Source organism: Cataglyphis hispanica, chromosome 5 (assembly GCF_021464435.1).
Source record: "Cataglyphis hispanica isolate Lineage 1 chromosome 5, ULB_Chis1_1.0, whole genome shotgun sequence".
Classification (NCBI taxonomy): domain Eukaryota; kingdom Metazoa; phylum Arthropoda; class Insecta; order Hymenoptera; family Formicidae; genus Cataglyphis; species Cataglyphis hispanica.
In genome coordinates this window covers 10,215,134-10,242,217 of record NC_065958.1, presented here as the reverse complement: position 1 = coordinate 10,242,217, position 27,084 = coordinate 10,215,134, and the positions used below count along the sequence as shown (strand labels likewise).

Genomic DNA, 27,084 nt, shown 5'->3' with positions numbered 1-27,084 from the left:
TGATCGGTCATAAGTCGTGCGTTATTCCCTAGAGTTGCAAAAGCCATTATGCAAATATTAATGAGAAACAAAAATTCCTATACTGGCTCTCATACAATAATCGTCCAATTGCTTTTTCTCGTCATTGTAGGATGACATGAGATTAAAATTTATCGCAATGGTTCAAAGTCGCAAAATATATATCAGCGTAAAATCGACAAAGAAACGGAAGTAATCGGAAGGAGGAAGTCTCGATTTTTCGGAGGCCCAGCTGAGAGATACGAAAACTCTCTAGAAGAAATCTGTATGGTGGCATGGGCACGACGTATTGAACATGGTGGGGTGAAAATCCAAGCCAGTGAAACACCGAATATTCTCTCATAACCTCTGAAATTCGCATTTTTCGAGCTTGTACAGTTTTCGCAAGACGATACACGAAAGCGACAATTTTCGCTGGCTTTCCTCCGATTCTGTGCGAACGACATCTCATCCACGTGTAATTTGCCCGAGATTGGTGAGGAGTGATTTATCCTAAGCATAAGCGTTTTCCTATATAAAAGAGTTTCGGAGCATGCAAGAGGAGGAGTAGGAGGCGAAGGAGGATAAACGTTATCAGCAACAGATACTGTTTGTGTGAACGATGCAATCGACACCGAAAACGCGATATTGCTCCTCAAATTGATTACGACTCTCCCTAATAGCGCCCACGTGCTTTCCCGCGCAGAATTAATGACCCTTGGAAAACTTCATGATAGAATCCGTTTGTTAAACACACATGTAATCTCACTAGATATAAAAGAGAAGTCGAAATTATAACAAGTTGCTGCTAACTTTTCTCAAATTTTCAATATTGTAACTTTAAAAAATACTTGCTTTTATGAAATAGCATTAAATAAATGAAATATTTTGAGATCTAAATTTTTCTTTTTTTTTTATAAAATATTAAACAATACATTTTATAAATAATTTAGTATTTTTATCATACATGACTTTGCTATTTGTTTGATAGAAATATATACACAAATAGAATTTTTATACTTTTATAAGTGAATCGAATATAGATTATTTTCTATTACAGTACAATATATAAAATATTATTCTCACTACAAAAAAATTGTAACTTGTAACATTTGCATATTTACCTTTTTTTTGATGTTATTGATGAATTAGGTAACTATAGGTAACTACAAGTTACATCTATAAAGTGTGGGTCATGCAGACCACTTGCAGAGTAATGTAATGAATAGCTGTGGGAACTCTAATATTAGCACGAGGCTACGTGGTTCCAAGTGTGCCGAGACTCAAGAAGAGTCTATAAATCAAATAGAGGAGATAGAGAAAGAAGACAGTGGAGTGATAAGTGATTACAGTATAAACGATCTTCATGTACCACGTAGCACCCTGGTTATTTGTCAACGAAACTCCAATTATTCTTCAGATCACGGCGCTGCCAGATTTAAGCCAAGGTTTTTTCCTTGTTCTAATCAATAGTATATTATCGCAATATTAATTAATAAGAATCATTTACGATAAATTTTTTGTGATAGACTCAGCGGTGTTCCAAGAAATGAATTTCGAATGGCGCGGTGGCAGCTCTGCAGATCGTGCCAGAGGTGGAACGCGGGGAAGAGGTTTCAAGAAAGGTCTCAACGATCGCGAGTCGAACTCAGAGTCAAGCTATCACTCTACATCTAGATCCAAGTTTCAAGAATCGTTGAAAAATCACGAGAATGCACAGGGCAAATACTATGACGATAAAAGAATAAATGGTAATTAACATACTTACTTTTCTTTTGTGACTTTTTTTTATGCGTAAATTTTATTTTTTGATAAAATTTTGATTTTTTATTCTAGAGGACTCGAGAATTTCCAAACTTTTGCGACGACTGTGTCGCGAAGATGATTATGATCACTTCATAGTGCTATGCAAGCAAGTACAAGAGGGTATTCTTGCACCTGAAAATCAACGTTATATACGACGAAACTTGGAACTTATTTGTGAGAATCTGTTAGACATTTTGCATTCAGGCCCTGGTCAGGAAGCAAAACAACAGATTGCAAAATGTTTGGGTCGTATCGGATATGTGGTAGAACAAGATTTTAAAAGGTATATTACAATCCAGTATATAATTTGTAAAATATATTCTTTATTTCCTACATATTTATAGCATAATGATGCAAAATTACAAAAATTATATATAATTTTTAGATATATGGACTGGACTTTCAATAAATATTCATTGGAACATAAAGATGATATAAAATGCTTATTAATAAAGTCAATTAGCGAGACACTCAAGATGGATGCTGAGACATCTAAATTGAAAGATTTCTCTGTGGTAAATAACATTTATATAGGAATTGATAAAACAATTAATTTTTTTGTCTCTCTGCTTAATAATGATTATTAACTGCAATCATGTTTGCATTATAGCCAATGATGTCTCAATTGCAATCAATATTGGAAAATGTTGATAGAGCAGATTTACTGGTGGCGACTGTCGATGCTATATTACTCATCATAGATTCTTACCCAGAGACATTCACAAACCACTTTCGCGATACTGTGGACATACTTGTAGGTTGGCACATTGATTCTACGCAACAAAAATCCGTCGTTCTTTACGCGAGTCGATGTTTGCAAAAGCTGCGCTCATTCTGGATATCAGATCTGCAATTCACACTGACGTTGCTAGGTCAATTCTTGGAAGATATGGAGGGCTATGATGAGGAATTGAGTTCACCCGAATCCGGTCGTATATCACCCGATGATGATGAAGCCCCGACGCCAAGGGAATGTATTCTAAAGATCACATCTTTAATATCCGTTTTTAACACAGTAACAAAGAGTATATCCGAACATTTAAATCCAAATCTTGCACCCAGCGTACAATGGTCTTTTTTAACAGATTGTTTATCAAAGATGTTAAAGACTGTTGTCAAAGCGATCGAATTCGAACAAGAGAATGACATTTGGCCCAAAATCATATCTAACAACACAGAGAACTTGATTAAATGTATAAAGAACGTCAATTCATCGCAAAAACACATTGAAATACTCTCCAAGCATTTCAGTAAAGACGAGATTACGGAGGAAAATCTCGTCAAGATGATGAAGTCACTGATTATAAATAAAAAAAATGATAAGAAAAATTCTAAGATAACTTCTGATAAAAGTGCTCTATCCAAGGAAAAGGGACAGTTGTTAATGAACTTGCTGCGATCGATGGAACCGAAAGTTAAACAGATTGATTTATCGGAAGAGAAGGAGGAATTGATCGTCGTCGCAAATGAATGTGCTTTCTTACTCCTCGGCTATCTTCAAAGTCGCATAGCAAAAAACCATGAACTTCTTTATAAATTTATCGATCTTCAATTGCAGAGAGTCAATATCTTTTGGGACGATACCATTATCTCAATGTTAACTATCATATCGAAAATAATAAAGGAAGTGTCTGCGAATTTGCCATTAGAATTGGTGCACACGCTGCTTGGCAAGAATTCGGCGTTACTAAAATTAAGATTCCGAAATTCCATCCCCATTCAAAACGCGTGTTTGGGCGTGTACCACAGCCTTCTGAGCTTGAAGAATATTCCATTATTGCAGGAATCTTATCGCTATGTACTAGCGGATTTGGAGATTGCTTATAAACTTATATTACCCGATATGGACAGCTTAGTTGTAGATAATCCGTTAAATGATTTGAATTACACGAAGAGCGATATTGAGATTGTAATTACATTTATACTTCTTGCGCTTTCGGATATAGGTGAGCGAATAATACTAACAATATAATTACAATGAAATTCTTTATGTGCAACAACTTTTTTTTAGCAAATGCGAGTAATTCGATTATTGGAATGTGGGCTTTAAAGCCTAGCATCCTCGAGCTTCTTGCTGTCAAATTAAAACCATATGACACTGCACTGTCTACAACCAGTCCATTCTTGCAATATAGTATTCTCTATTTGCTTTATGCGCATTGCTCCAGGTAAAATAAAATTTCTTAATCCTTCTTAATAAAAATCCAGAAATTCCAATTGCATGACGATAAACAAATTTTCAACAATTAACTTATTGCAGGTACAATCACTTTGTACCAAGTTCTAGCTTGATAACCGGCAGTACAGCTTGTCGGCCGATGGATATGTTTCCTGGAACTTTAGATGTACCGACCACATCACCTACTAGTGGCCATTTATCTATAATTCTCAATCTGATAGCTAAGACGTACAACAAAAAGACGCCTGTACGAATTTTGCTTCTTTTGTCTAATTGGTTGCAAGAGATTTGCATACAATCCGAAAAATACATCGGGATTTTGAGTAAAACTCAGGAGTGCCAAAATATCATTGCGAGTTTAATTAATTGTGGTGCTACAACCAATAATGACATTGCGAGCGCAGTATGCAATCTTTTGGAGATCTTGATGACTGCGAAAAAGGTGGAATGGAAGCTAGAGACTTATTCGTGTATCATAGATCTAGCGACGTTGCATTTAACGTCGTGCAATAAAACAATCCGCGAGAAATACGGTTCACTACTAATGTGTATGCCCATTAATATTGTTATACCAAAATTGAATAAAGAGTATTTATTCTCAGACACTAAGGTAACAATTTCAAATTCTGAATGAAGTAACGTATACATATGGATGAAAGTAATATGTTGTTCTAATTTTTAATTTAAATTTTGATTTTGAATGCAGAAAATACGAGAAATTGAAACATATTCGACAGAATCATTAATACTTGCTCAAAGATTACACATGCGAGGCAATAATAACGGAGAATTATTAGCGCAACATTTCAAAACATATATGGCATTCCTGCTGCAAGAGCATTATCTCGACGCGGCCGGTTTGTCGGAAATATTTACTTTATGCTGGCCAGCTGTGTAAGTATTTTTTATAAATTATTTTTTTATAAATATAAGATATGAGATATAGAATGTGAGAATATATATTTATATGAAATATTTCCAGATCGGAAAATGAAACTACGGCGAGAATGTACGACTTGGCGCTGGCAAATTGTTCATTTCTATTCTTCTGGAGCGGTTTCGAAGCGGCGCAACATTGCGTGCTCAATAAGCTCCGCACGTTTCTAGGGAAACCACAAGAGACATTCACGTCGATTGAGAGTGCTCTGAAAGTTCTGGCTCGCGAGATATCGTACAGTACAGACGTAGTAATGAAGAAGGAAAAACAAAGCTTAGATCGCATGTTGCACGAGCACACGCGAGTACGGCTTTTTATAGAATTCCTGGAACATCTGGAAAGAGTGATTCACAACGCAGCAGATGGTTGCGCGATGGCGCTTTTGCCGTTGTCGAAGCCGGTCAGGACCTTTTTCCATACAAACAAATCGACGTGCAGAGAGTGGTTGAATCGCATACGACTGGCTTTGTGCGTTGTCTCGTTGCACTCAGGTTTAGCAACGAGTGCGTTGCGAAACGGTCAGAGACTGCTGGAAGATTTGAGTAACGCTGATAATACGCAGGGCATAGAGTTTGAGAGGGCAACGTTGTGGACGGCGCAGGCGATGGTCGCGCTGAGCGAGGCAGAAGCCTTGCAAGGACTTTACGTGTATGCCAAGACAAAGGACAGACAGTTTCCGTGGCTGAAAGCTGCGATGGAAGAGGCTGCCGGACACTACGAATCGGCGGTGCAGGGCTACAAGCAGATAATCGATGAACATATGTACGTTAAAACAGATGACGACGAAAATGGCAAAGCTATGAGACTCGAGAGTGACAATCAAGTGCTAGGTTTTTGCATGCAGCGACTTTCCAATTGTTATAAAGCGGTCACCGATTGGTCCGGATTAGTAGATTGGAAATTACAAGAGAACGATATATTATCGCAAGAAAAAAATATTATTTTGCGAAAACAAATTGCGGAAAATATCGTGCCGCAGCAGGCGGAGTGTTTGAAGAAATTTGAAGAGGGTGAATTGATCAGCTTAGACGAACTGACGAATTGGAATCTGTTGAACGACGAGAAAAAGAGTAATTGGAGTTGTGCAAATGCGCTGAGTGAATGCAATAACAGTCTGATGAACATTGCGTTGAGCATTCGCAGTAACGAGTTTAAGGACTCGTTCGAGAACGTTATTGAGAGATGTGAGAAGGTCGCGGCTAAGACAATGCAAGATAGTTTGCGTAATGTACCTTCAGAGTATCTAAATGACGCTATATTGCTTCAGTATTCCGCGACGGGATTGAAGAATCTATTATGCGGTAAAAATGATAAAAATGTTTTTGAATTGTACAAGATTGATAAGATCAATCATATTAACTCGAACGTTTTAACGCAAGTCTTGTGGTGGTCCAAGTATTTTGACCAATCGTTCGACAACAATTCCACAGAAGTGGATAGTCTACGATTACACGTTATTCGAACGGCCAGAAAGGAAGGCAATTTTAATTTAGCGAAACGAGAGATTGTTAAGTATTTCAAATTGGAGCAAGATTTGATCCAATTGAAAAATTCGACCGCTGCTTGCACTTTTGCCGATATCACGAATAGCATGTTGAACGGGCCTGTTCACGTAAAATGGACCAAGAATAGCATGCGTGCATTCAGAGAATTTTCCAAATTGCTGTACGACATGGAGAACACGAACGAGGCGTTGAAGATATGCTGCGTAACTTCTTTGGGAATTTCACAGGCGATCGTCAACGGTGAGCAATCCGCCGATTTGCGAGAGATGGGAACCAAGCTTTTGCTCACCTTGGGTAAATGGATACAGCAGGACATGAATGTAAAAGACAATCCTCAGTTAGAGGAATTGCTCAGATTCGAAGCCGTGCATAACGACGGTCTGATGGATAAATTGTTCGGTGACACGATCGATTTGATTCCGACATCGGATATGATAATCGGCAAATTGATGCAGCTCGGTGTGAATCAATGTCCGGATCTTCCGCATGCTTGGTCAAATTTCGCCGCATGGTGTTACAAATGGGGTCGAAAAATCGTGGATAATTCCAATTCTGGTCAATTGACGGATACCGATCGGTTCAATATACAGTCTTTACTGCCAATGGATATGGCCGAGGCCGATCTCAACACTGTCTTCTGCATACTGGGCCAGAATAAGACTATACCCGAGGACGAGGGCGATATAGATACGAACGACGTAAACACGTCCGACATGATAGAAAATCAATTGAGAAATGTACCGGTGCTGAATCACGCCGGCAATGAGCATCTTCTCGGTATGCTAGTCGACATCTGGCGACAGGCGCAGAAGAGGATCTACTCATATTACGAACTCTCGGCAAATGCATATTTCAAATATTTACAATTAGCCAATAACGAGAGCAACGAGTGCGATACCATCACAGCAACGTTGCGGCTATTAAGACTCGTAGTAAAACATGCGTTGGAATTGCAGAACGTGCTCGAGACCGGTCTCTCGACAACACCGACCGCGCCTTGGAAGGAGATTATACCACAATTATTCTCGAGACTCAGCCATCCCGAGGCATACGTGAGGACTCAAGTGTCCGAGCTATTATGTCGTGTGGCGGAAAATTCACCGCATTTGATTATATTCCCGGCCGTAGTGGGCGCCGTTTCAGGTCAAAAGACCTACGACAAAGTCGTCTACGAGAAATCCAACGACAACGATAATTCGCAAAACGAATTGGACTTAAATGCCGCTGAAGAGGATGAGGCTGTTGTTTCGTACAACGACGAGCATGAAGGTTTTATGGATTCCTGTTTTTCGCAATTGGTCGATTGTCTCTCGAGTCGTATCCAGGATTCCATAGTTCAGGTGAAGGTGCTGGTGAAGGAGCTCAGACGAATTACTTTGCTGTGGGACGAATTGTGGCTGGCGACTTTGTGCCAACATCACACAGAGATCACTAAGCGATTTGAACAGCTGGAGATCGAGATTCAGCGGGTGCAAAATAATGTCTGGCTCGCGCCTGAAGAGAAGGACAAACTGATTGCGGAAAAACATAGAATTATTCTAAAGCCGATCACGTTCATACTGGAAAATCTTCTTTCTATGACATCCGTACCTGCCGAGACTCCACACGAAAAAAACTTTCAGGAGAAATTTGGCGCTTCCATAGAGGAAGTGATAAACCGATTGAATAATCCCAAGAACCCAGCGAAGCCGCAAATGGCTAGTTTGGCACTGAAGCATTTGGAAACCAAATTGGCACAACGCGTGCATCGACGGACCACTTATTCCCTATCGATGATGGATATTAGCCCTATCTTAGCCAATCTGAAGAACACATGCATCGCTATGCCGGGCGTCGCTGCCATCGACAACAAGATCGTCACGATCATGTCGGTGGACAATAATGTTCAGATTTTACCGACCAAGACGAAACCAAAGAAGCTGATATTCCACGGTTCCGATGGTCACGTTTACACGTATCTGTTCAAGGGATTAGAGGATCTACACCTGGACGAGAGAATAATGCAATTTCTAAGCATATGTAATACCATGATGTCGAAAAACAGTGATACAAAGACATATAGAGCGCGACATTACTCGGTAATCCCATTGGGTCCCAGATCCGGTCTCATTCAGTGGGTCGACGGCGTGACGCCATTGTTTATACTCTATAAACGATGGCAGCAGCGCGAATGCGCTATGACTAGCAAAACCGGTGGCGGCAATTCAACGATTATGCGACCTTCGGAATTGTTTTATAATAAATTGACGCCGTTGCTGAAGGAATGTGGAATCGGTTTGGAAAACCGGAAAGAGTGGCCTATTCATGTGCTGAAAAAAGTATTGGAAGAGCTAATGAAGGAGACTCCCAAGGATCTACTTGCTAAGTTGGTTGCTTTTTGCAAAAAAAAATTATATATGATATATATTTATTTTAATCAGATATTTAAATTTATTTTTTATTGTTTCAGAGAAATCTGGTGCAACAGCATCCATGCCGGTAGCTGGTGGCAAGCTACCAAGAATTATTCGTATTCCGTTGCGGTGATGTCTATTATTGGCTACATCATAGGTTTAGGCGATAGGCACCTGGATAATGTTCTTGTCGATCTCAATACTGGTGAAGTTGTACACATCGATTATAACGTCTGCTTCGAGAAGGGAAAAACTTTACGCGTCCCAGAGAAAGTGCCGTTCCGCATGACGCCCAACATCAAAGCGGCTTTGGGAGTAACCGGCGTCGAGGTAAGGATATCAAAATGTTTCTCGATAAGGGAGAAACAGAAAGAGACAAGTGAATAAGAAAAAGAAAAGAAAGAAGAAAAGTGTTTATATTATTATTTATCTTTTTAATTCTAGAAAGTTTGATCAATGATGAAACATTTCATCGCGTAGAGATTAAAAATTTGCATAACGTATATTTGTATTTTAGTTTTGCACGATAACTTGTGATATTTTTACAATTTTTTTTATCTATGTTTTTGATTTTTAAAAAAGTCATTTATACGTAAATAAATATAAAAAAGTGAAACAATTTTTATATAATTTTCTATCAGAGATTGAGATTTCTAGCAAATTTTCAACTTTATAGAATTTGATTTACAAAATTGTGTTGTTTATTCTGTTCTCTTCTGCTAAATTAGATTGACTGGACGAACATTCGTGCAAATTATCGTTTCTGTCTATACCATTTTCTACATTTGTCTGTTGTTTTTGTAATTCGCGTTGATTTTCTAAATATATTTTGAAGCTCGAGTTAAAATTTCTATTTGGTGATTTGAAGTGCAAAATTTTCTGAAAGGTCTTGCGAAAATTGGTGTTTTTCCACGCGTATATGAAGGGATTCATTCCACTATTAGCAACGGCCAATGCAAACGTGGATTTGTATAGAGTCGATAAAGGCACTTCCAGAAGAAAGAGCCGAATGCAAGCTACGACGAAAAAGGGAAGCCAACAAATTGAAAAGCAGCCAAGTATCAGCAGCACCACCTACGAAAATTCATGCTCAAGTTTTACTTGTAAAATTTCACTCGTCAAATTTTCAATTCTATCAGTCGCTCTCTGATTCAAAATATTATATCATACGTGTACGCTTTTATGATCATGTTTCCCAGCGATGTTCGGAATAATACTGAGATTCATTCGGCGTGCATGCTTGTGCGCTTCTCTCCAAATCTTCCAATATAACAGAAACATTGTTATCCAACTGAGAGAAAAGGACGGCAGCACTATATACAATAGGTAGTAACTATAAAAAGAAATTTATCATTTATAATTTTGTAATAGAAGGGAGAGAGAGAAGCTAAAATTAAAAACAATTGGAGATATTAAACCAATTGATGAAGAAAGATAATTTATGACGATTGTGCCGATATGAAATAATTATAATTTACACGACCACACACCATATGTTCTGAGCTATTTTGGAATATCGAAATTTATAATCATTATTATCGTCATATCGGTTTATCGAGAAATGATGAATCAGTACCTCGGCAATATCGTTTGCATTTCGCATTTCTTTGCGGTCTCGAAGCAATTCCAATATATCGGAATCGAATACACGCTTATGACGAATGTCCAAATGATGGCTATGATTATCAGTACGCGTTTCCTCGTCGCGTACGCATTGTAACGCAACGGATACACGATAGCGATGTAACGATCTATAGCGATAGCTATGAGATTGCATATGCTCCCGCCACAAGCTAAGCCGATGATGACGAAGAGCGAGATGCATAACGTTTTGTTGCTGTTCAACGATTGATCCACATAAAACGCTAAGTGATAAGGCAACGTTACACCCACCAGGAGATCCGCCACCGCTAGATTGAGTATAAAATAATTGGAAATGACATTTCGAAGCTTGCGGGCCCAGGCGATGGCCAGTATCGTGAGAACGTTTCCCGAAACGATCACGATAAACAGAAAGCTGTCTACGAAAATCCAAATGCGTTGATCCTCAGGTTCTGACTCGATCGGTGGTGTATTCGAAGTATTTTCACTCGCTTCAGTAACGTTATCCTCTTTTAAATACATGATTCTGAAAAAATAAGCTATATAGTATCTTTAAGCATTGTTAGATATATATGATTATGTAAGATTTTACATTTTCTTCGACAAATTAGCAAAAAATTTTTTGAGATTTCACCTCTAATTAGAATTCTGAGATTAAAAGTCTAAAATTGAACTTATATAGATTTATATTATATTAAGATTTTTGTAAGGGATGTATCAATATTATAGTTGAAAGTAAAATTAAAGCATGATTAAAGTTACCGTATCCTTTTTGACGCCATAAAAATTTTGCGCGGAGATATATTATCAGAAATCAGATTGAATACGTATTTATGCCGTATCTTGATAATACGATTGCTTTATGAAGATGTACTCTCAGTCGCACGTTGTGTAAAACTGCTGGATAAAATCGCGAACACAATTTCTATACTAGAAGCATATAAAATGGTCAGTCAGTTAATAGGTTCAAAGGTATAACGCGGATTCTCTTACCTTGGCCATTTACCTTCCGCACACACAAGGAAAAACAGGTTTTTAATGGTACTTTATGAAACGTCAAAGTACACACCGGATCACGCATCCCGATTACGTAAATCTACGAAACGTTCGAATGAATCTTTTTCATTACAAGAAATGAATATATAATGAAAGATGACTCTCACCTCGTCTCTGTTTCGTTATCCTTCGAAGAAACGGGAGTTTACCTTTGAGGAAGCGCGAATTTTTTATATTCATGAGAACGTTTATAATATGTTTTGACGACAAAGTATAAATCAATACGGAACAATCTGCGACAGATACGATACTGCTTCGTTCGTTCAAGAGTGGTTTCACTTATCTGCTCATCTGTGTGTGGTTTCCCTGGCAAAGTACTGTTTCAACTATCAGCCGCTATCAGTGGTTGGTTCTAAAAAAAGTCGATGAGAAACGAATAAATGCAAAATTACGAGCGATCGATGGTTATTATATTCCCGCCCCAGCAATGAATGTGATACATAATGGTAGAAATTGCTATTTATGTGTTCAGGGTATATTTAGGTTCGCCTGCGAGCATACTTTGAGAGTGATGCGTAGAGGCCGCGAGACGCTTCTGACCTTACTGGAGGCCTTTGTCTATGATCCTCTGGTGGATTGGCGTGCTGGCGCGGATACAAGTATAGCGAGTTACGGTGCTTGCCAGGCCAGGGCGAGATGCACCGGTGTCGGAAGGAAACAACTGGAGCAGGAACTCACGCGTGCGATGTTCGCCGTAAGAACGGCGGAGATGCGTGTCGAATGGCTGGCTAATCGGTGAGACAAATTTCACGTTTAATGAATGTCTTATTTTTATTTATTTTGTTTTATATTTAAAGGAGAAATTAGTAAATGTTACATGTATTTTTCTACAATTTAAAATAATTTCTGTTTTTTAATATATTCTTATAGAAATATAAAAAATCTCGATAGTAAAAGAGGCTTTGTGTTTTCATTTCTTATTGCACTAATTAAATAATAGAAAAGTTATTTATAATAATAGTTTTAAATGAAATATTACAGAGACGAATTGACTAAAATCTTACCTCTGCTGTGTCATCACTTGAACTGTTGGATCGAGGCGACCGAAGCCTCACGTCAGTGTCAGGATTTATTGCAAGACCGACATCAGCAACTCGCGTTAGTGAAGGAGGCACAGGCGATGGGTCGGAATCATGCGTTGTACTCGGTCGTGAACCGATACAACTCGTTTAAACGAGCACGAGACGCTCACGAAAAAGCGAAAGCAGGCTTAAAAGATAAAATAGAGGAATGTGAGAAGCAGATTAATATGCATAATGTGAGTCTTAAGCGATTAACCAAGTGTGTTTTAAATTGGAATGCTTTTTCAATATTTTCATTGTTAATTTAGATCGCGTTGGCCGCGGTACGAGGACCCCAATTGGGACAGTGGCTGGCGGAATTAGGAACCTCGACGAATCAAGAGGATCACGTGGTGTTTGATCTCGTGAAGGAGTTTTTGCAAAACGCCGGACAGAGTCAGATGATACTACAATGCGAGCAGTCGGAGAACGAATTGACACAGTTGGCTACCCAGCAATCCATTCTCATACGCACCTGTTTGGATCTGTTGAGTCAATATTCCGCTATCTGCAGTCTGTATCCTCTAAGCACTCTGTCGCAGCATCGTACCGTGCTCTATCATGCATGGGCCAACAAGCTATTGACCTCAGGAACCGTTGAGGCGTGTCACGAGGTTATGACGCAGTTTGAGGGAAATCTAAATCCGATCAACCCGAACAATCCGCAGGTTCAGCAGATAATAACGTTCTCGTATCAGATGCAAGCGATTTTAAACGATTCAAATGAGAGACTCAAGAAAGCTTATGAAAGAATGGTATCCGAAGGCTTACCGGAAGCCGGTAACAGGATTGAAAAGGCGTATGTCGAGTCAAAAGCACAGATTGTGGGATTTTTGCGACGAGAGAAGGGCGCGGAAAGAGCGCTCGAGTGCGTCAATATTACCGCGCTATGTGCCTTGAATAAGCGATATCTGATGATGGAAGGCGCGGCCAAATGTGCCGGAGATTGTCTGGTGGATCTCACATCTCGCGAAGGGGACTGGTTTCTAGACGAAATGCGTCTGATGTCATCGCTAATCGCCGAATTGATTACGCTGATACCGGAGAACCATAAGACGAACAACGATCCCAAGATTTCGCTGATACTCAAATGTCTGAAGAGCGCCGATTGCATATATAAGGGTTTGCAGGAACTTAATTATAACTTTCAAACAATTATACTGCCGGAAGCGATGAAGACTATTATCACGGAGGAACCGAGCGTCATGCGAATGATGGGCGAACTCAACGAGATTATAATAATGACCGGGATATCTCTCGGTGACATTTTGGCGCAGCTCGAGATGCATCTTCGATTCACTGTGATGGAAATGGAGAGTCCGCACGCTATGATACAAGGTATAGTGGCTAATATGAGATTACGATTCGAGGCGTTATTGTCGCGACCAGCGGAGGTTCAGGACTTGAATCAGGAAGAAACTTTGACTCCGGGTCAAATGCTGCTAATGGGTTTCAATGGCTTATTCGAGAAATTGCAAATGGAAGGTAACGCCTTGGTAGCCACTTTGAGTTCGTTAGACATTCCGCTAAATTGGAAAAAGATCGATCAGATACGCGAGGCTAAAGAGATGTCAGCACCTATCTTCAACAAGACAGCTAGACAAGTTTTAGAGGACATATTTCTGATTAAAAGATTACATACGATACAGGAATTTTTCATGATGTGCAGAGATATTGCTACCGCGTTCAAAGGCGGATTAGCGAATGTGTACGATGATGAACGACTTAATAAACCTGTCCGAATATTTACGGCCGATTACGTTTCGAGACAATTGCTCGGCGTTACGTCACAAACATTGGCAATCACTTTGTGTTTTCTGCTGCAACGCATGGGCCTGAACGTTACCACCGAAATCGAACAAAGAGATATCGGAGCAGAAAGCAAAGTTTCATTGGAGGAACTGTGTCGGAAGATGGTGGATTTATGCTTGAAGAAAGGATTGTTCTCGGGCTCAACCTTGGCGCAAGCGGGCGCATTAAGTAGCACGTTGGAAAGCGCCTGGCGACGCAAACAAGGCGCCAGACTGGCGCAGCAAAGCGTCGAAGTAGCTAGGGCCAGTTTGCAGAGACTTCAACTTCAGCTAATGGCCCATCATTGGTTGCATGAGGATATTATGATGCTGAGATCAAACATAAATCCAATGAATCCTCTGAGTATGTTTTACTGTTTTTTTTTTTTTTTCTTATTATCTATATATATCATTTTGAATTAAATTAAAATTTTGTGTATATTAATGTTATTATGCATAATTGTAATTATATGATAAAATCTGAAATATAATTTCTTCAGATCGGTCCACCTTCATGTTGGAGCTACGAAAAACTGCGGCGGCACTATCGAACTTGCAGTCGCGAGTATGCGAGGCTCGTGAGCAACAACAAAACCTCGTCTCAAGTGCCGTACAACGTCTCAAGTGGGCTGCCGGCGCCAATCCAGCATTGGGCGAAGTCATGTCCGCGTTCGACAACGCAGTGTTGACATCGTGCGAGAAATTGACCAGACAACACAATCTAGCAGCGATGGTGATGAATACATGCAATTCTATACTGCATTACGAAGCTTTGAGGACCAGAACATCGGAAAGTGTGACGCACGATGCCAATTTAGTCAAACTAATCAAACACTGGGAAGAGAGTTGTGTGTTGACAGCCAACTTGAATATCACTGTTACCATGATAGAAGAGAGCCTCGTACAGCTGTTGCAGCTGGAAAACAACGTGGACACCGCATGGTTGAAACAAGCCGAGAAAATTGTATCTGAGGCGATAGTCGATACCCAGAAGAAATTACAGGAGAAACAAGAAGCTCTCTTCACTGCCAAGGATTATCTGAGAGATCGAGTCAAAAATTTACAGAATGTGCTGACCGAACATCATCGACTTATGTCAGACGTTAGATTGCTATTGAAAACGATGGTAAAACAGGAGAATATTGACGGTTTGCAGGATTTCTTATTCGCATATCGCTCCTTCACAGAAAGTGTATCGACGATTGTGAAGGAATTAGAGACCAATAATTTCGATTCGGCTCGTGGCGTGGCGATCAAGAATGATCTAGAAACGATGGCAGTTAAAGCACCCAGTTTGTACAACCAACTGTTAGAGTTCGCGAGCGAGCATAAATTGAATCCGAAGGTCGTGGAAAAACCGGATAGTCTGAAGAAGAAAGGCAGCAAACTGGTACGACAAGAGAGCGTATGCTTAAGTCCGAGAAAAGGAACACCATTAGCCAGAGATCCAACTACGGGCAAAGGTACCGAGTAATTTTTAATTCGCATCAGCTGTTTAGATCTTCATCAATCTTTTGAAAATTGAAAATTGTTTGTTATTTTCTTCTAGCTGTACAAGAGCGGAACGCCTACGCGCTGAACGTGTGGCGTCGCGTGCGCATGAAGCTAGAAGGTCGCGATCCGCAACCGACACGCAAGTATACTACGGCTGAGCAAGTGGAATACGTGATACGCGAAGCACTAAGCAACGATAACTTAGCCTTGCTGTACGAAGGCTGGACACCGTGGGTCTGAACGAAGAGCGGTTGGCGCTCGCGCGCCCCGATGGCTCGACACTCGTCTCACATGACGGTATTTAAGCTTGTACCGTCGTATCTATGTCGCCCTACGTTGCCGTAGGAGGCAAAACTCCACTCCGCTCGAAACCAGATATAGCGGATCCAGGGAAACAAGTCAATCAAGAAACAAGTCGGTTTTTCAGGATCAATCTCTCCGGCGCGACAATCCACTGTGCTGAAAATCCACTGTGCTGAATGCTGATTCTATAATTGTTTCAAAAATCGAGGCTGGCGCGCAATCTATTATACTTATGGATATGCAATGGGTGTGTCTTCTTTCTTTATTTCTTTATTTTTCTTTTTTTTTTTGTTTTGCCGGGGAACAAGAATATATGTATGGTATATTGGGCAGATAAATGTGCAGAGATAAGTATTATTCTTTTGGGAATTGCCACGAATTTTTGGGAGAAGCATAGAATCGGCCATATTCTTACGCTAACGGTGTAGTCGCGAGAAGTTCGGCTGACGATATATTGAGAAGTCCGATAAGTCCGATGATAATGATGAAAGTCTCGATCGTAGCAACGATCCCAATTATTACCTATATACGCAATATAATTTGCGTAATGTCATAGATAGTGTCAGGGATTAAAATTGCCTAGCATTTTAATCGAGGCATCTGAATCGGTTTTCGCACCGACGTTTTGATTTTAGATACATGTACACCGATGTATACACAGATATACATTTGATGATTAATTCGATCAGGGATCCGAGATCATGTAAACTGCATTACAGCATTATTTTCCAATAAGATGAAACAAAAGACAAAATTTTAAAAATGTCCGTGACTTGATATAGAAAAATCACTTAATGTTATTAAGTTATTAAGTTTACATAAATTAAATACGTTCAAAATCGGCGCATACGTATATACATACACTTACATACGCAGATACATACACTGCTCAACATATTACATATATCATCTTTACAAACATCCAGATATATACATATATACGCGGGTATAAGTGTAAGTATTTGCAAAATTTTATTGATCTCGCGGCGCAATCGCAATTTATCGTCGGTTATAATGGAACAAAATAATTTCTGCGGTAAATGCGCACATAGTTTTGTAAAGTTTATCACGTCGACTCAGTTTGTGAGTTTTATAATGTTAGTATCGGACGATCCGGACAAAAAAAAATTTATTAGCTTCGTAGCCAACATTATGACACATGATAGTGTCCTCGCTACTTTCAAGCGTTGCATTTCGCTGAATCATGTTTTAATTGCTTGAATAATGCTGTCATAAATAAAGATTTTCACATATACATTGCAGAACTAATGATAAACACTCATTTCTTTTAAATGTTTGTTGCAAATTTACATAATTATGTAAATTTTATCAGTTTAACATAACTCATTGAGTAATATGTGCAGGATGTTTTAAGAAAAATATATTATACAGATGTGTTCCAAGCTAGAATGGATAAAAAAATATAAAAGTAAGGCCGGTAATTGGTCGTTAAGAACCCTCAAATTTTATAAAAAACAAAACAATTTTAAAAAATTATTTATTACTTTAGTGATAATTATTTTTCCTGAAAAAAATAATTTGTTATGTAAAATAAGAGAAATTTAATAATTATTTAATTAAAGTAATTAGATAATGTTTAGTCAAAGTAATTTTTAAAATTATTTTTTGTTTTTTAAAGAGGACAACTGAAGCATTCTTAGAGCTTATATATAGATTTCTTTTTTTTCTTTAATCTCTGAGAAACACATCTATATAATATATATACCACAGATTTTTCCTAAAATATCCTATACAAATAATACAAAATGCTATAGAAAAATGAAATTGGCCGATGCAATTTTATAGAAACGTGACAGAACCTCATAGTGCAGCTCCAAGAGATTTTCAAATTTTTCCTAATCTGTAACTTTTCGACGAACTTTACACAATGAACGATTATAAATTTGGCGTAGACGAATTTTATTTGTGTAAAAACTCGAAGAAAAGAAAATTAATTATTTATTATATAATTACAAAAAATATCAAACTTCTACTATATTACGTGATGCAATGCTGGAACTAATAAGAGAAACACTATCGAAACAGATGTGAGTACTTTCTATTAATTTACCTTTTATCTCTCATGTGTTTCTTTATTATCCCTAACAAAAGGCATTCATGAATAATTTCTTAGGCAAAAAGTCTTTATTTAAGAAGATTAATCATACAAAATAGCGTGGATGTAGAATGTATGCTACTGCATTATTTTACGATACATATATTTCTGTAGATATTAATATATATTTTCATCATCTATTTATTTTTTCAATCCGATCATCAAATGTTCTATTTTTCCGGTAGCCATATGTCAGAAGTACAATCTCCACCAGGATATCTACTCAAAAATTGATAACGATATGAATAAAATAATCTATTTCTTTAAAATAAAAAAATTAACGGAAATTTAATTTGCGAAATAAAATATTTGATCTTATTAAAATTAGAAAAAATAAAAAAGTACAAATTTACAAATTTATTATTATGCAATTTGAATTACACTGATTTATTTATATTCTTTACAGAACTGGGAACGAAGAATAAATAAAAACTTTCCTCTTTTATTGACACAATTCATTATGAAATATCTCTCACCTTGACTCATGTGCAAGCAGAATATCGCTCTTATCGGCGCCGAAATCAACGAGGAATTGAGGATCAAGCTTCAAGCCGCCCTTTTCGACATCGATATCAAGCTTCACCATCGTTGATCCATATCTAAAAATGAGCAGAATATTATTAGATCGTATGAATAGATTGTGTAAAAATTTAATGCCACGGTAAGAGAAAAGAGAAATAGAAGAAGAAAAGAAGATCGGAAAAGGTCATAGCACTCACTTGAGGAGATCGGGATAAAATTGCTTATCCCACGGTTTAAAAATCGATGTGGTCACGTATAAACGACGTCCATCCAAACTTAGCTGCAACATTTGCGGCGCACCGTACAATCTCCGTCCCTTGACGTGAACAGGATCAGGTTGACTTTTCATTTCTTCGTCTTCAATCACGCGTACTTGCGAATCGCTTAGTATCGAGCCGCCTAAGAAGACCTGACCAGTCAATCTCGGATTTCTCGTGTCCGAGATATCATACTGTCTGACGTCACCATGAAACCAATTGGACAAATACAAATACTTGTCATCAAGACTCAGTAGGATGTCGGTGATCATACCTGAAAGAGTGAAGAAAGATATTTTATAATCGGGAGATTGTCAACGAACAAGGAGAAATAGATGAAGAGTGTTGTGACTAAAAGATTCCTGTCTGATATGTTTCAGTTTTATTTAAAAAAGAAAAGAATTCTAATAGTACCTGACATTAGAGGAGTGATCCATCCTTCGACTTTCTTCGGTACCACCTGAATCACCTTTTCGGCTTTCCATAAATTATCGTCCGCCTTGTAAAATCGATAAATATTCGATGTTGCTGCACAACCCACGAATCCTTCGGCTGCCAAGGGATTATGGAGAAATCTAATCTCGAGAGGCGCGATTCCGTCATCTCCTAGATTGATGGTCTGTTTCAATTTTCGCTCATTCCATGAATAAATATTCAAGCTTCTGCCATAAATCTCTGCAAATAAGCAAATAGATATTTTATATTCCGGTAAATTGATTCTTTCATAAAATATCTCGTCATAAAATTACATGCAATTGAAAACTTACTAGGATTATAAATATCCTCTGGAATAAATCTCTTTTTAAAAACTCTAGGTGCACCCCATTCGGAAGCGACAAGCGTGTCATGATACGGTTGGTACCAGAAATCGTATCCAAAGTTCGCTTTAATGTGGCCTCTCGTCCATGTGCCCTTCGTCTCCAGAGTTTCAGCATCGATGCAAAAAAATTCGCCCAATCCGTCACCGTTGAGATTTCCCATGGTGGAGATCGCTATCTCGCCAGTTGGCAAGCAATGCGAAGTGTGCGGCGTGGATAATCCAAACTTGTGCATTTCTTTTGGTTCCAGAACCTTTTAAAAACAGTATTACTTTAGTAAGATAAAAATATCTTGTTTATTTTATATCTCCGCAAGAGAATGTCATTGCAACATCAGCATTATGTCACATTACAGTGCATATTTTACATCTGCGAGATTTCTCACGAAGTATTTTTCTGTGACCTTGTACATTCTACGGTACCTTCTTAATCTTGGGCGCTCTTTCGTCGCTCGTATCAACAAAATAGATCCGATCTGACATAAGGCAAGGTAATACCAGGATATCACGTTTACGTGACGAATCATGACAGCTACTACAAATATTCCAGCCGGAGTGATGTAGCTCATCACCAACCGCTAGCATCCTCAGTTTATGTATTATCTGACAAGAAAAAACACTTGAGTTTAATTTCTTCTTGCTTAAGTTTCTATATGTTTCAAATATTTTTTTACCTGACAGTACGTGGGACTATCAGGATCCACGTCAACCGTACAAAGAACATCAGCCTTCTCGGAATCTGTATGTATCCCAATGACGTACAGGAGTTTTTCGCGCGGCCCCTCGAGCATTGCCGTCCTTGGGCTCCTGTAACCCGGTCCGCAAGACTGGCAACATGCTAAGGTCATTTTAAGAGCGTTTAAAATGCAGAGCAATTATGATAACAGTTTCGATTAGTACAATTGGATAGCGATCGTTAAAAATGTAGAATGTGATCCATTAATCCAATATCCATCGATCAAATATGTAGCGCTGAACTACATTTTACATTTATTGTGACAATTTGGTACTCCAATTGATGTATAATTGGGCATATTCAGCAGAACAAATCAAAATTTAGTAGCAATCGAACGATGATCGGCTCTTAGATACAACAAATAATTTCGAATATTGAGACGACAACTCAACAATTGTTCTGCTGAACGCGGTCATTGTTACGCACCTTTCTTTTCTGCCATCCTGTAGACTTATGTAGACGTGCCGATCAACTGAGGAGAGCTCAATCAAGTCTGTAATCGTACAGCTGGAAAGAGAGAGGGAAAGGCGTGTTGTTCGTACTATCTTAGTGACGTTAGTACTTCGACTGCTGAGAAAAGATATTGTAAAAGAGTACGGATCCGTCTCACTGATTGATAAAGCGAGCGATTGCTGAGGTCACCGTGTCAAAATTCGATTAATGACCTGTCGTAATCGAAAAAGATAATAAAAGGAAGAATAAAACTTTGCATCACATATTGTCAAAAAAAAGATATTCATTGCATAAAAAGGTATACCAATTATATAAAGCAGCATGTCACGTTTAAATCTCGACGTGGAAAATAAATGCTTCGTATCACCAAACTGATAAGAAACGTTTTTACATTAATCAGAAGATAACGTAAATGTTTTGCAAAATATTAGGTATAAAAATAAAATATACATAACTGTACCTCATTGCAGCTTGAGATGATCAATATATAATTAATATCTTTTTGGAATTTTCTTCGCAATAAATAATAGCTATCCAGATGATGAAGAATTCTTTAACTTTCGAATGTGCAATTTTCGGTTTCTCAGTCGATTCACCTGCAATTACGCCTCAAATTTTATATTTATTGAAATAGACAATAGAAATTACAAAGATTAATCTTGGCAATTCAAATACATTTTAAATCGTCTTGATTTATTGATTTATAAATTATAAAGAGTTAATTCAGTTTTTTTATAAACATAGAGAAGTTGAAAGTAATTCAGGGTTTTCATTCACTTTGTAATCTTCATAAATAATTGATGATCAACAAAGTTCAATGATTAGAAGGTAAATATGAAAAATACAAAATACACATGAACGATTTATTTTCGCATCTTTTGCCAAAGTGAGTTATAAAAATAATTATAATATTTCCCTCTGCAAGAGAAAAGATCGCATCTTTCTTATGTGCATACATCAAGTAATAATATTTGCTGTCCGAAATAACACATATAATTTGAGCGCCGGTTCGACACGTCGGTCTATTTGATAATACACAAACGTAAATATGCACTAAATCGTTATTATGTATTGATCTCTAAAAGTCTCGATAAATATAGAACGTTCCAGACGTTCCTAGAAGAAATATTTCGGTAACAGTTTTCTCGATTTCTTTTAAGATTTTTCAAATATTATCTCTATATTATTAAATGGTTAAAAAAATTTTTTTAATCGATCGAGAAATCAATGAAGAAATTTCCCGCAAATGGAAGAGACTATATATTCGAGAAAGTTATAGCGCGAATATGTAACGTGTATGTATTGTATATTAATTTAACGGATGTTGTTAATTGATTTGGAAGAATATGTTAATTATGAGGATATCGTGATAACATTTTGCAACAAAAATTCATACATAACATATAATATTCACACATACTTGATTCAAGACAAACTCAATCGAAATTCTACGTTCGATAATCTCGCGGACAATTCTCGTTTTTTTGTAAATGTGTATTTATGTAATAACAATTATTATCTACGCAACAGATGATACAAGTATTCGACCGCTTTCTAATATTCCGCATCTCAAGCGACGACTATTCTTTGTGATTCTTTGCGGAATTGTTTTAATTGGCCCCCACCTTGAACATCTAGTTTCCCACAATGTGTAATCGACTTATTGTATCTCTTAGTTTTAGAAAATAGATGGAATTTACTATTTAGAATATATGAGCTCTACTACATATGCATTCTCGATTTCTAAAATATGGTTCGCTTACAGATGATTGTCTTATCAAATACATAATTAATTTGTTATTCTTATATATTAAATCGATGCGAGAGAGAGAAAATAATTAAGTCAGTAATTTAATGAAATTAAATTAATAGTCGAGTGACTGTAATTAACTATATTTTCACAAAAAGAGAAAAATTATCGTGCAGTCCAAGAGCATACATTAATTAAAATTATATTAAATTATGCAATTTAATTGTTCGCGCATCGATCTAATATATCTTTCGTGTCTTTTTACGTTCGATAAAAACCTCTCAAACCGGTTATAGATAATTGCGCGATACGGCGTACTTCGGTCGTTTTGTCCTTATCGGACATCCGCCTCTGTCTTTGTTTCTCGCCAAGCAGCGCGCACATCAAAAGATTTTCACGATGAAGAGCGACCAGTTGCCGCAAACGATTCCGCGCAGTTCCCGTCTGCGTAACGATGTCGTTGAGACCACCGTCGAGTCGGTCCAAATTGCCGCTGATGTTGGCGATCATATCAAGGAGCAGACCGTCCCGCTTGCGCGCCTCCAGCGTAAGTTTCCTGCTGAGCAAGAAGACCGTCAGAACGACGATTATCAGCAGCGTTAGCCCCAGCAAGTTCCTCTGCATCGACGGCAATGTCATTTCCAAGGAATACGCAGATACACCTCTCGCACTCTCATCGCATCGACTTGATGCGTTTCCGAAGAATCGGAAGAATAGAATTGCTGGATATGACGTTTTTATTATGATATAGAATACAGACAACTTTTTATGTTTTTCCACCATTCGAATCGTTCGCTATATTAATCGAAAGTCGATCAAATTAAGCGAGAGACAGAACAATAGCCGATATAAATAATAACAGGTCGAGGAAAATACTATGCGCGTTTTCCTCACCGGTCGAGCCAAAAGTCAGGCTCTCTTTCTATATATATATATATATATATATTCTCTCTCCTGAGATTCTCAATTTCTGTTCTTTTTCTGGCACGGGCGCCTACGTTTTTTATCTATTATTAAAGACGGGGCGCGGCTGTGTTTCGGCATGCCACCCGTTCCGCTGCTGCCCGCCAACTGATCAAATAACAACCAAAATTTCTCAGGGTTCTTCCTTCGCTAAATCTCTCCGACAATCGATAAGATTGTAATCTATCAATTTTTCGAAACGATTATTCATAATCGTACCACGCGCCGCGAATCTTCAGGTACTGTGGCAAAATTGTCTAAGGCGTTCGATGCAGTTATATTCTCATGCGAGAAAAATTGAAACCTTATAGAATCTATTTCTTTCTCTCTCTCTCTCTCTCTCTAAATCTACGCTCTTCCAGATCGCGCAGCGACAAATGTCAATCATAAATGCGAAGAAAGGATGATTGGCTTTTTCTGAATCGCTCCTAATACAGGATTCTGATGGATCCTAATTAGGATAAACGAAGACTTAGTATTGCTCATCATTGATCTAAGAACGTTTCACTCTTATTCCGAATTATTAATCTTCGTATACGCGATAAAAGTTTTTCGTTCCATCCTCAGTTTGGCACGTAATGAATCTTGGATACGTCGATCGCGTGCTGACGCTCTCGGCGGCTGACGATCCATCACTCGGATATGTCACTTGCAATGTCACATGTCGAAATGTCATCCGTTCGTAAGAATGCCGCGATCAAAGAACCACTGCAAGAATGCCATCGCCTCTCGTACTTGTTGAACATTGCGAGATCGGGTTGAGGACACTTGCTACTTGCGAGGACACTCGCCCCACGTGTAGGCGCGGCCGTCTCATCCCCGAGATCGTGCGGTCGTCCCCGAGCAACCCCGATGAGCATCTTCAGGGACGTAACCTTCCGTCTAATGTCCACAGGTCTAATTTCAATCCCTGGACCGTATGAGATATGCCAGAATGTTTTAATATATATTTAATATATATATTTATATCAAATTATATTAATATCTATTTTGCACAATTTATTTTTCTTGATATTATTACTTAATTATATTTATCACCTTATCTTTTAAATTCTTTGTGCGCGACTCGGATTGTCGGACAATGTCAAAAAACCTATTATAAAATTAGCAATGAGTAGCCATATTTTTTCCCAACATCAAACCAGAATTATGATTCTCGCTGGAGAAAGTTTTCTCGTGCCATTTGATTTTGGTTGTCTGATCGGAGACTAAAGAAGACACTTTCGCAGTCGATGCTTTGCAACAGACACTGGGAACGATACTGAGAGATCGAAAACTATCGCGATCCCACATGTATGTACCGAAATAGTTAGCGCATGCGTCTATTAATCAATAAGGGACATCCCTTTGTCGTGACCGGCTGTCAGATGACTCAAAAACGTCGGTGACTCGAGGTATTGTCGTAACAGTCCTCAACAATCTCAATCAAATCGATCTTGCTTAACTCAATTGTCACCGATTAAAGCGAACGCGATCACTTGGTTTTCTCCGGCGCGACGTCGAACGACGGCGACACTTCTCTCAATGAGACTTCGGCGTACTTTCGTGGAGGGAGAAACCTGCGGATAGAACGTAACGAGAGTTGCATTACGAGGAGATTGCAAAGAAAATGTCGATCGTGATAAGCTCAGAAGTACTTTATGCGCCCATAATGATTACGCGTGATTATCTCAGGTATACGATTCATGGGTTCTTGTTACACCTTTGGCAATGAAATGACGACCAGCAAAATTTATTGGTTGCTTGTATGTCACTCGCCTAACAAGTGAAATATTTTTTCTTTTTTCTTTTCAGTGAAATTTTAATCCGTTTATAGAAAATTGGATATGCATACTTCAAAAAAAGAACGCCTATATAATATAGCAAATGTTAAAAGATAAAGTAATTTCACTTATTAATGTATTTGAATAGACTTAATGTGTTTATAAAATTTATCTTCATATTTTATCTTAATAATTAAAAAATACAGGTATTTCTAAAATACACAAAGTTTTATCTTTAGTAGTATAAGTTCTATCTTTAATAGTATAGAATTTAATTGAACAGATAAAAATAAGAGAGAATTAAACAGGTAAAAATAAGAAAAAAAAAATAGTAGAAAACGTATATAAATTACGTAAAAATGGTTAATAAATACTGAAAATTTTACGTACCTTTTCATAATCGGTGTAATATGATCAGGATTCACACTCTCCAAATCCACGCCGAATGCGTAGCTCGCAATAATTCCGATGACGACGACAATCGACGCTCCTATTATGGTATAATGCATAAAGGAAATTTGAAATAACATCATTGGTTCCTCGCCGGGATCCATCCAAGTGGGCGTTGGTGTCGTGGTCGTAAGGGTTTCATTCAACGGGTACGGGCAACCGTCTATCGATGTGGGCAACGAATCGTGCTTAATCCTGCCATGCATGATATGCCATTGAGCGCCTGCCACCAGCCAAAACATACTAATTAATCCGACACAACCACCCAATAGTACGCCTTTTGCGTTTGCCCAGGGTACTAATATTCCTAGTACGAAGAGACCCAGCAAAGGTCCGTCGGTCACGCCACGTGTACTCAAAGCTATCTGAAAGACCGGGCCCAACTGCTCGACCAGGAATACCAAGCCAACCGAAATTGCGCCGGTTACTAAAACAATGACCTGAAAAATTAATCAATTAAATAATTATTTAAACTTTAATTGCCGAGAGGACGTCATAAAGAATGTTGCTTACCTTCATAATATTAGTAGCCATAGCTTCTTTTTGGGGGCTATCCGGGATCCACGAACTTATAAAATCCTCATAAATAGTACCGGAGACCGTGTTCAAACTGGCGCTCATAGTTGCAAGCGCGGCGCTCACCAGGCCCGCTAGGAATAATCCCGGAAGTCCTGGCAGATGTCCAGCGACGTCCATCACGTAATAAGGTAAGGTTTGATCGGTGCGGCTTATTGCCTGTGAACAATATAAGTTTTACATAATTGAAAAGTCATAATTATAACAAAATAAAAAAAATTAATATAATACAAATAGTTTCTTTTCTTCAAACATTAAAATCATTTTTTTAAATGTGTGATTTGAGAATATCATTTACTTGTACCTTGGTCAGAAAAGGATCACAGTCGTGATATTTGGCAAACATGATTAATCCAGTAAACACGGTAATCAATTTGACAATAATCAATCCTATCGCAGTAATCACGGTGCCGCTAAAATGTGCAATAAAAAAAACTGTTATTGAAATCATTACTTCTGAATTTTTATGGAATCTTTCCATTTTAGACGATCCTATAATTTACACCAAGAATAAGTATGAAATTAGTTGATGGAATTTTGTCGCAAATTATAGATCGT

The 27,084-nt window shown here is 38.1% G+C and overlaps 4 protein-coding genes across 7 annotated transcripts in view; 1 reads left to right on the top strand and 3 right to left on the bottom strand.

Moving 5' to 3' along the window:
- The window catches only part of LOC126849400 (sodium-coupled monocarboxylate transporter 1-like), a 47,690-nt gene that overhangs the window by 19,194 nt on the left and 1,412 nt on the right, over positions 1 to 27,084 (bottom strand). The window contains exons 5-8 of one of the 2 annotated variants that reach the window (XR_007687395.1): positions 26,831 to 26,939; positions 26,464 to 26,685; positions 25,891 to 26,390; positions 24,880 to 25,296 (exon numbers count right to left, since the gene is read on the bottom strand). Coding sequence is in view for 1 of the 2 variants with exons in the window: in XM_050591181.1 (XP_050447138.1) it covers positions 25,212 to 25,296; positions 25,891 to 26,390; positions 26,464 to 26,685; positions 26,831 to 26,939 (916 nt within the window). In the remaining variant the exon portion in view is untranslated. Of the gene's footprint in view, positions 1 to 24,690; positions 25,297 to 25,890; positions 26,391 to 26,463; positions 26,686 to 26,830; positions 26,940 to 27,084 lie in introns of those variants that run through there. The other variant, XM_050591181.1, reaches the window with a different exon arrangement.
- On the top strand, positions 155 to 18,170 carry LOC126849385 (serine/threonine-protein kinase SMG1). The gene is given in 17 exon segments (XM_050591153.1): positions 155 to 493; positions 1,150 to 1,445; positions 1,527 to 1,559; positions 1,561 to 1,748; positions 1,834 to 2,086; positions 2,189 to 2,318; positions 2,414 to 3,749; positions 3,815 to 3,971; positions 4,064 to 4,592; positions 4,689 to 4,876; positions 4,965 to 8,789; positions 8,874 to 9,147; positions 11,948 to 12,210; positions 12,457 to 12,733; positions 12,806 to 14,690; positions 14,827 to 15,789; positions 15,876 to 18,170. Coding segments are annotated over 16 exon segments (10,713 nt in total). The 5' UTR covers positions 155 to 493; positions 1,150 to 1,218; the 3' UTR covers positions 16,061 to 18,170.
- LOC126849408 (5-hydroxytryptamine receptor 1) lies at positions 9,231 to 12,111 on the bottom strand. Of its 3 annotated transcripts, none has more exons than XM_050591193.1 (7): positions 11,977 to 12,111; positions 11,583 to 11,827; positions 11,413 to 11,515; positions 11,182 to 11,349; positions 10,394 to 10,945; positions 9,988 to 10,150; positions 9,231 to 9,891 (listed from the first exon to the last, which is right to left on the bottom strand). In XM_050591193.1, the coding sequence occupies exons 4-7, from the start codon at positions 11,199 to 11,201 to the stop codon at positions 9,502 to 9,504; spliced, it is 1,125 nt and encodes a 374-aa protein (XP_050447150.1). In that variant the 5' UTR covers positions 11,202 to 11,349; positions 11,413 to 11,515; positions 11,583 to 11,827; positions 11,977 to 12,111; the 3' UTR covers positions 9,231 to 9,501. The 3 variants fall into 3 exon arrangements, with proteins under 3 accessions (XP_050447150.1, XP_050447151.1, XP_050447152.1); XM_050591194.1 differs by having other exon boundaries at positions 11,182 to 11,319; XM_050591195.1 differs by having other exon boundaries at positions 11,426 to 11,515.
- Positions 18,250 to 21,137, bottom strand: LOC126849405 (methanethiol oxidase). The gene is made up of 8 exons (XM_050591189.1): positions 20,998 to 21,137; positions 20,510 to 20,673; positions 20,259 to 20,438; positions 19,786 to 20,089; positions 19,433 to 19,693; positions 18,959 to 19,292; positions 18,716 to 18,838; positions 18,250 to 18,458 (listed from the first exon to the last, which is right to left on the bottom strand). Exons 1-8 carry the CDS (start codon positions 21,011 to 21,013, stop codon positions 18,410 to 18,412), a joined length of 1,431 nt encoding a protein of 476 aa, XP_050447146.1. The 5' UTR covers positions 21,014 to 21,137; the 3' UTR covers positions 18,250 to 18,409.

Excerpts from the sequence above, each read along its gene's own strand:
- LOC126849408 (XM_050591193.1), bottom strand. The coding sequence starts at position 11,201 with ATGGCGTCAAAAAGGATACG. Across the intron at positions 10,946-11,181 it reads ATGGCGTCAAAAAGGATACG|AATCATGTATTTAAAAGAGG; the intron begins GTAACTTTAATC and ends TTATTTTTTCAG. Across the intron at positions 9,892-9,987 it reads ATGATCATAAAAGCGTACAC|GTGGTGCTGCTGATACTTGG; the intron begins GTATGATATAAT and ends GAATTTTCGTAG.
- LOC126849405 (XM_050591189.1), bottom strand. Across the intron at positions 20,439-20,509 it reads ATAGTCCCACGTACTGTCAG|ATAATACATAAACTGAGGAT; the intron begins GTAAAAAAATAT and ends TTTTCTTGTCAG. Across the intron at positions 19,293-19,432 it reads GATCACTCCTCTAATGTCAG|GTATGATCACCGACATCCTA; the intron begins GTACTATTAGAA and ends TCACTCTTTCAG.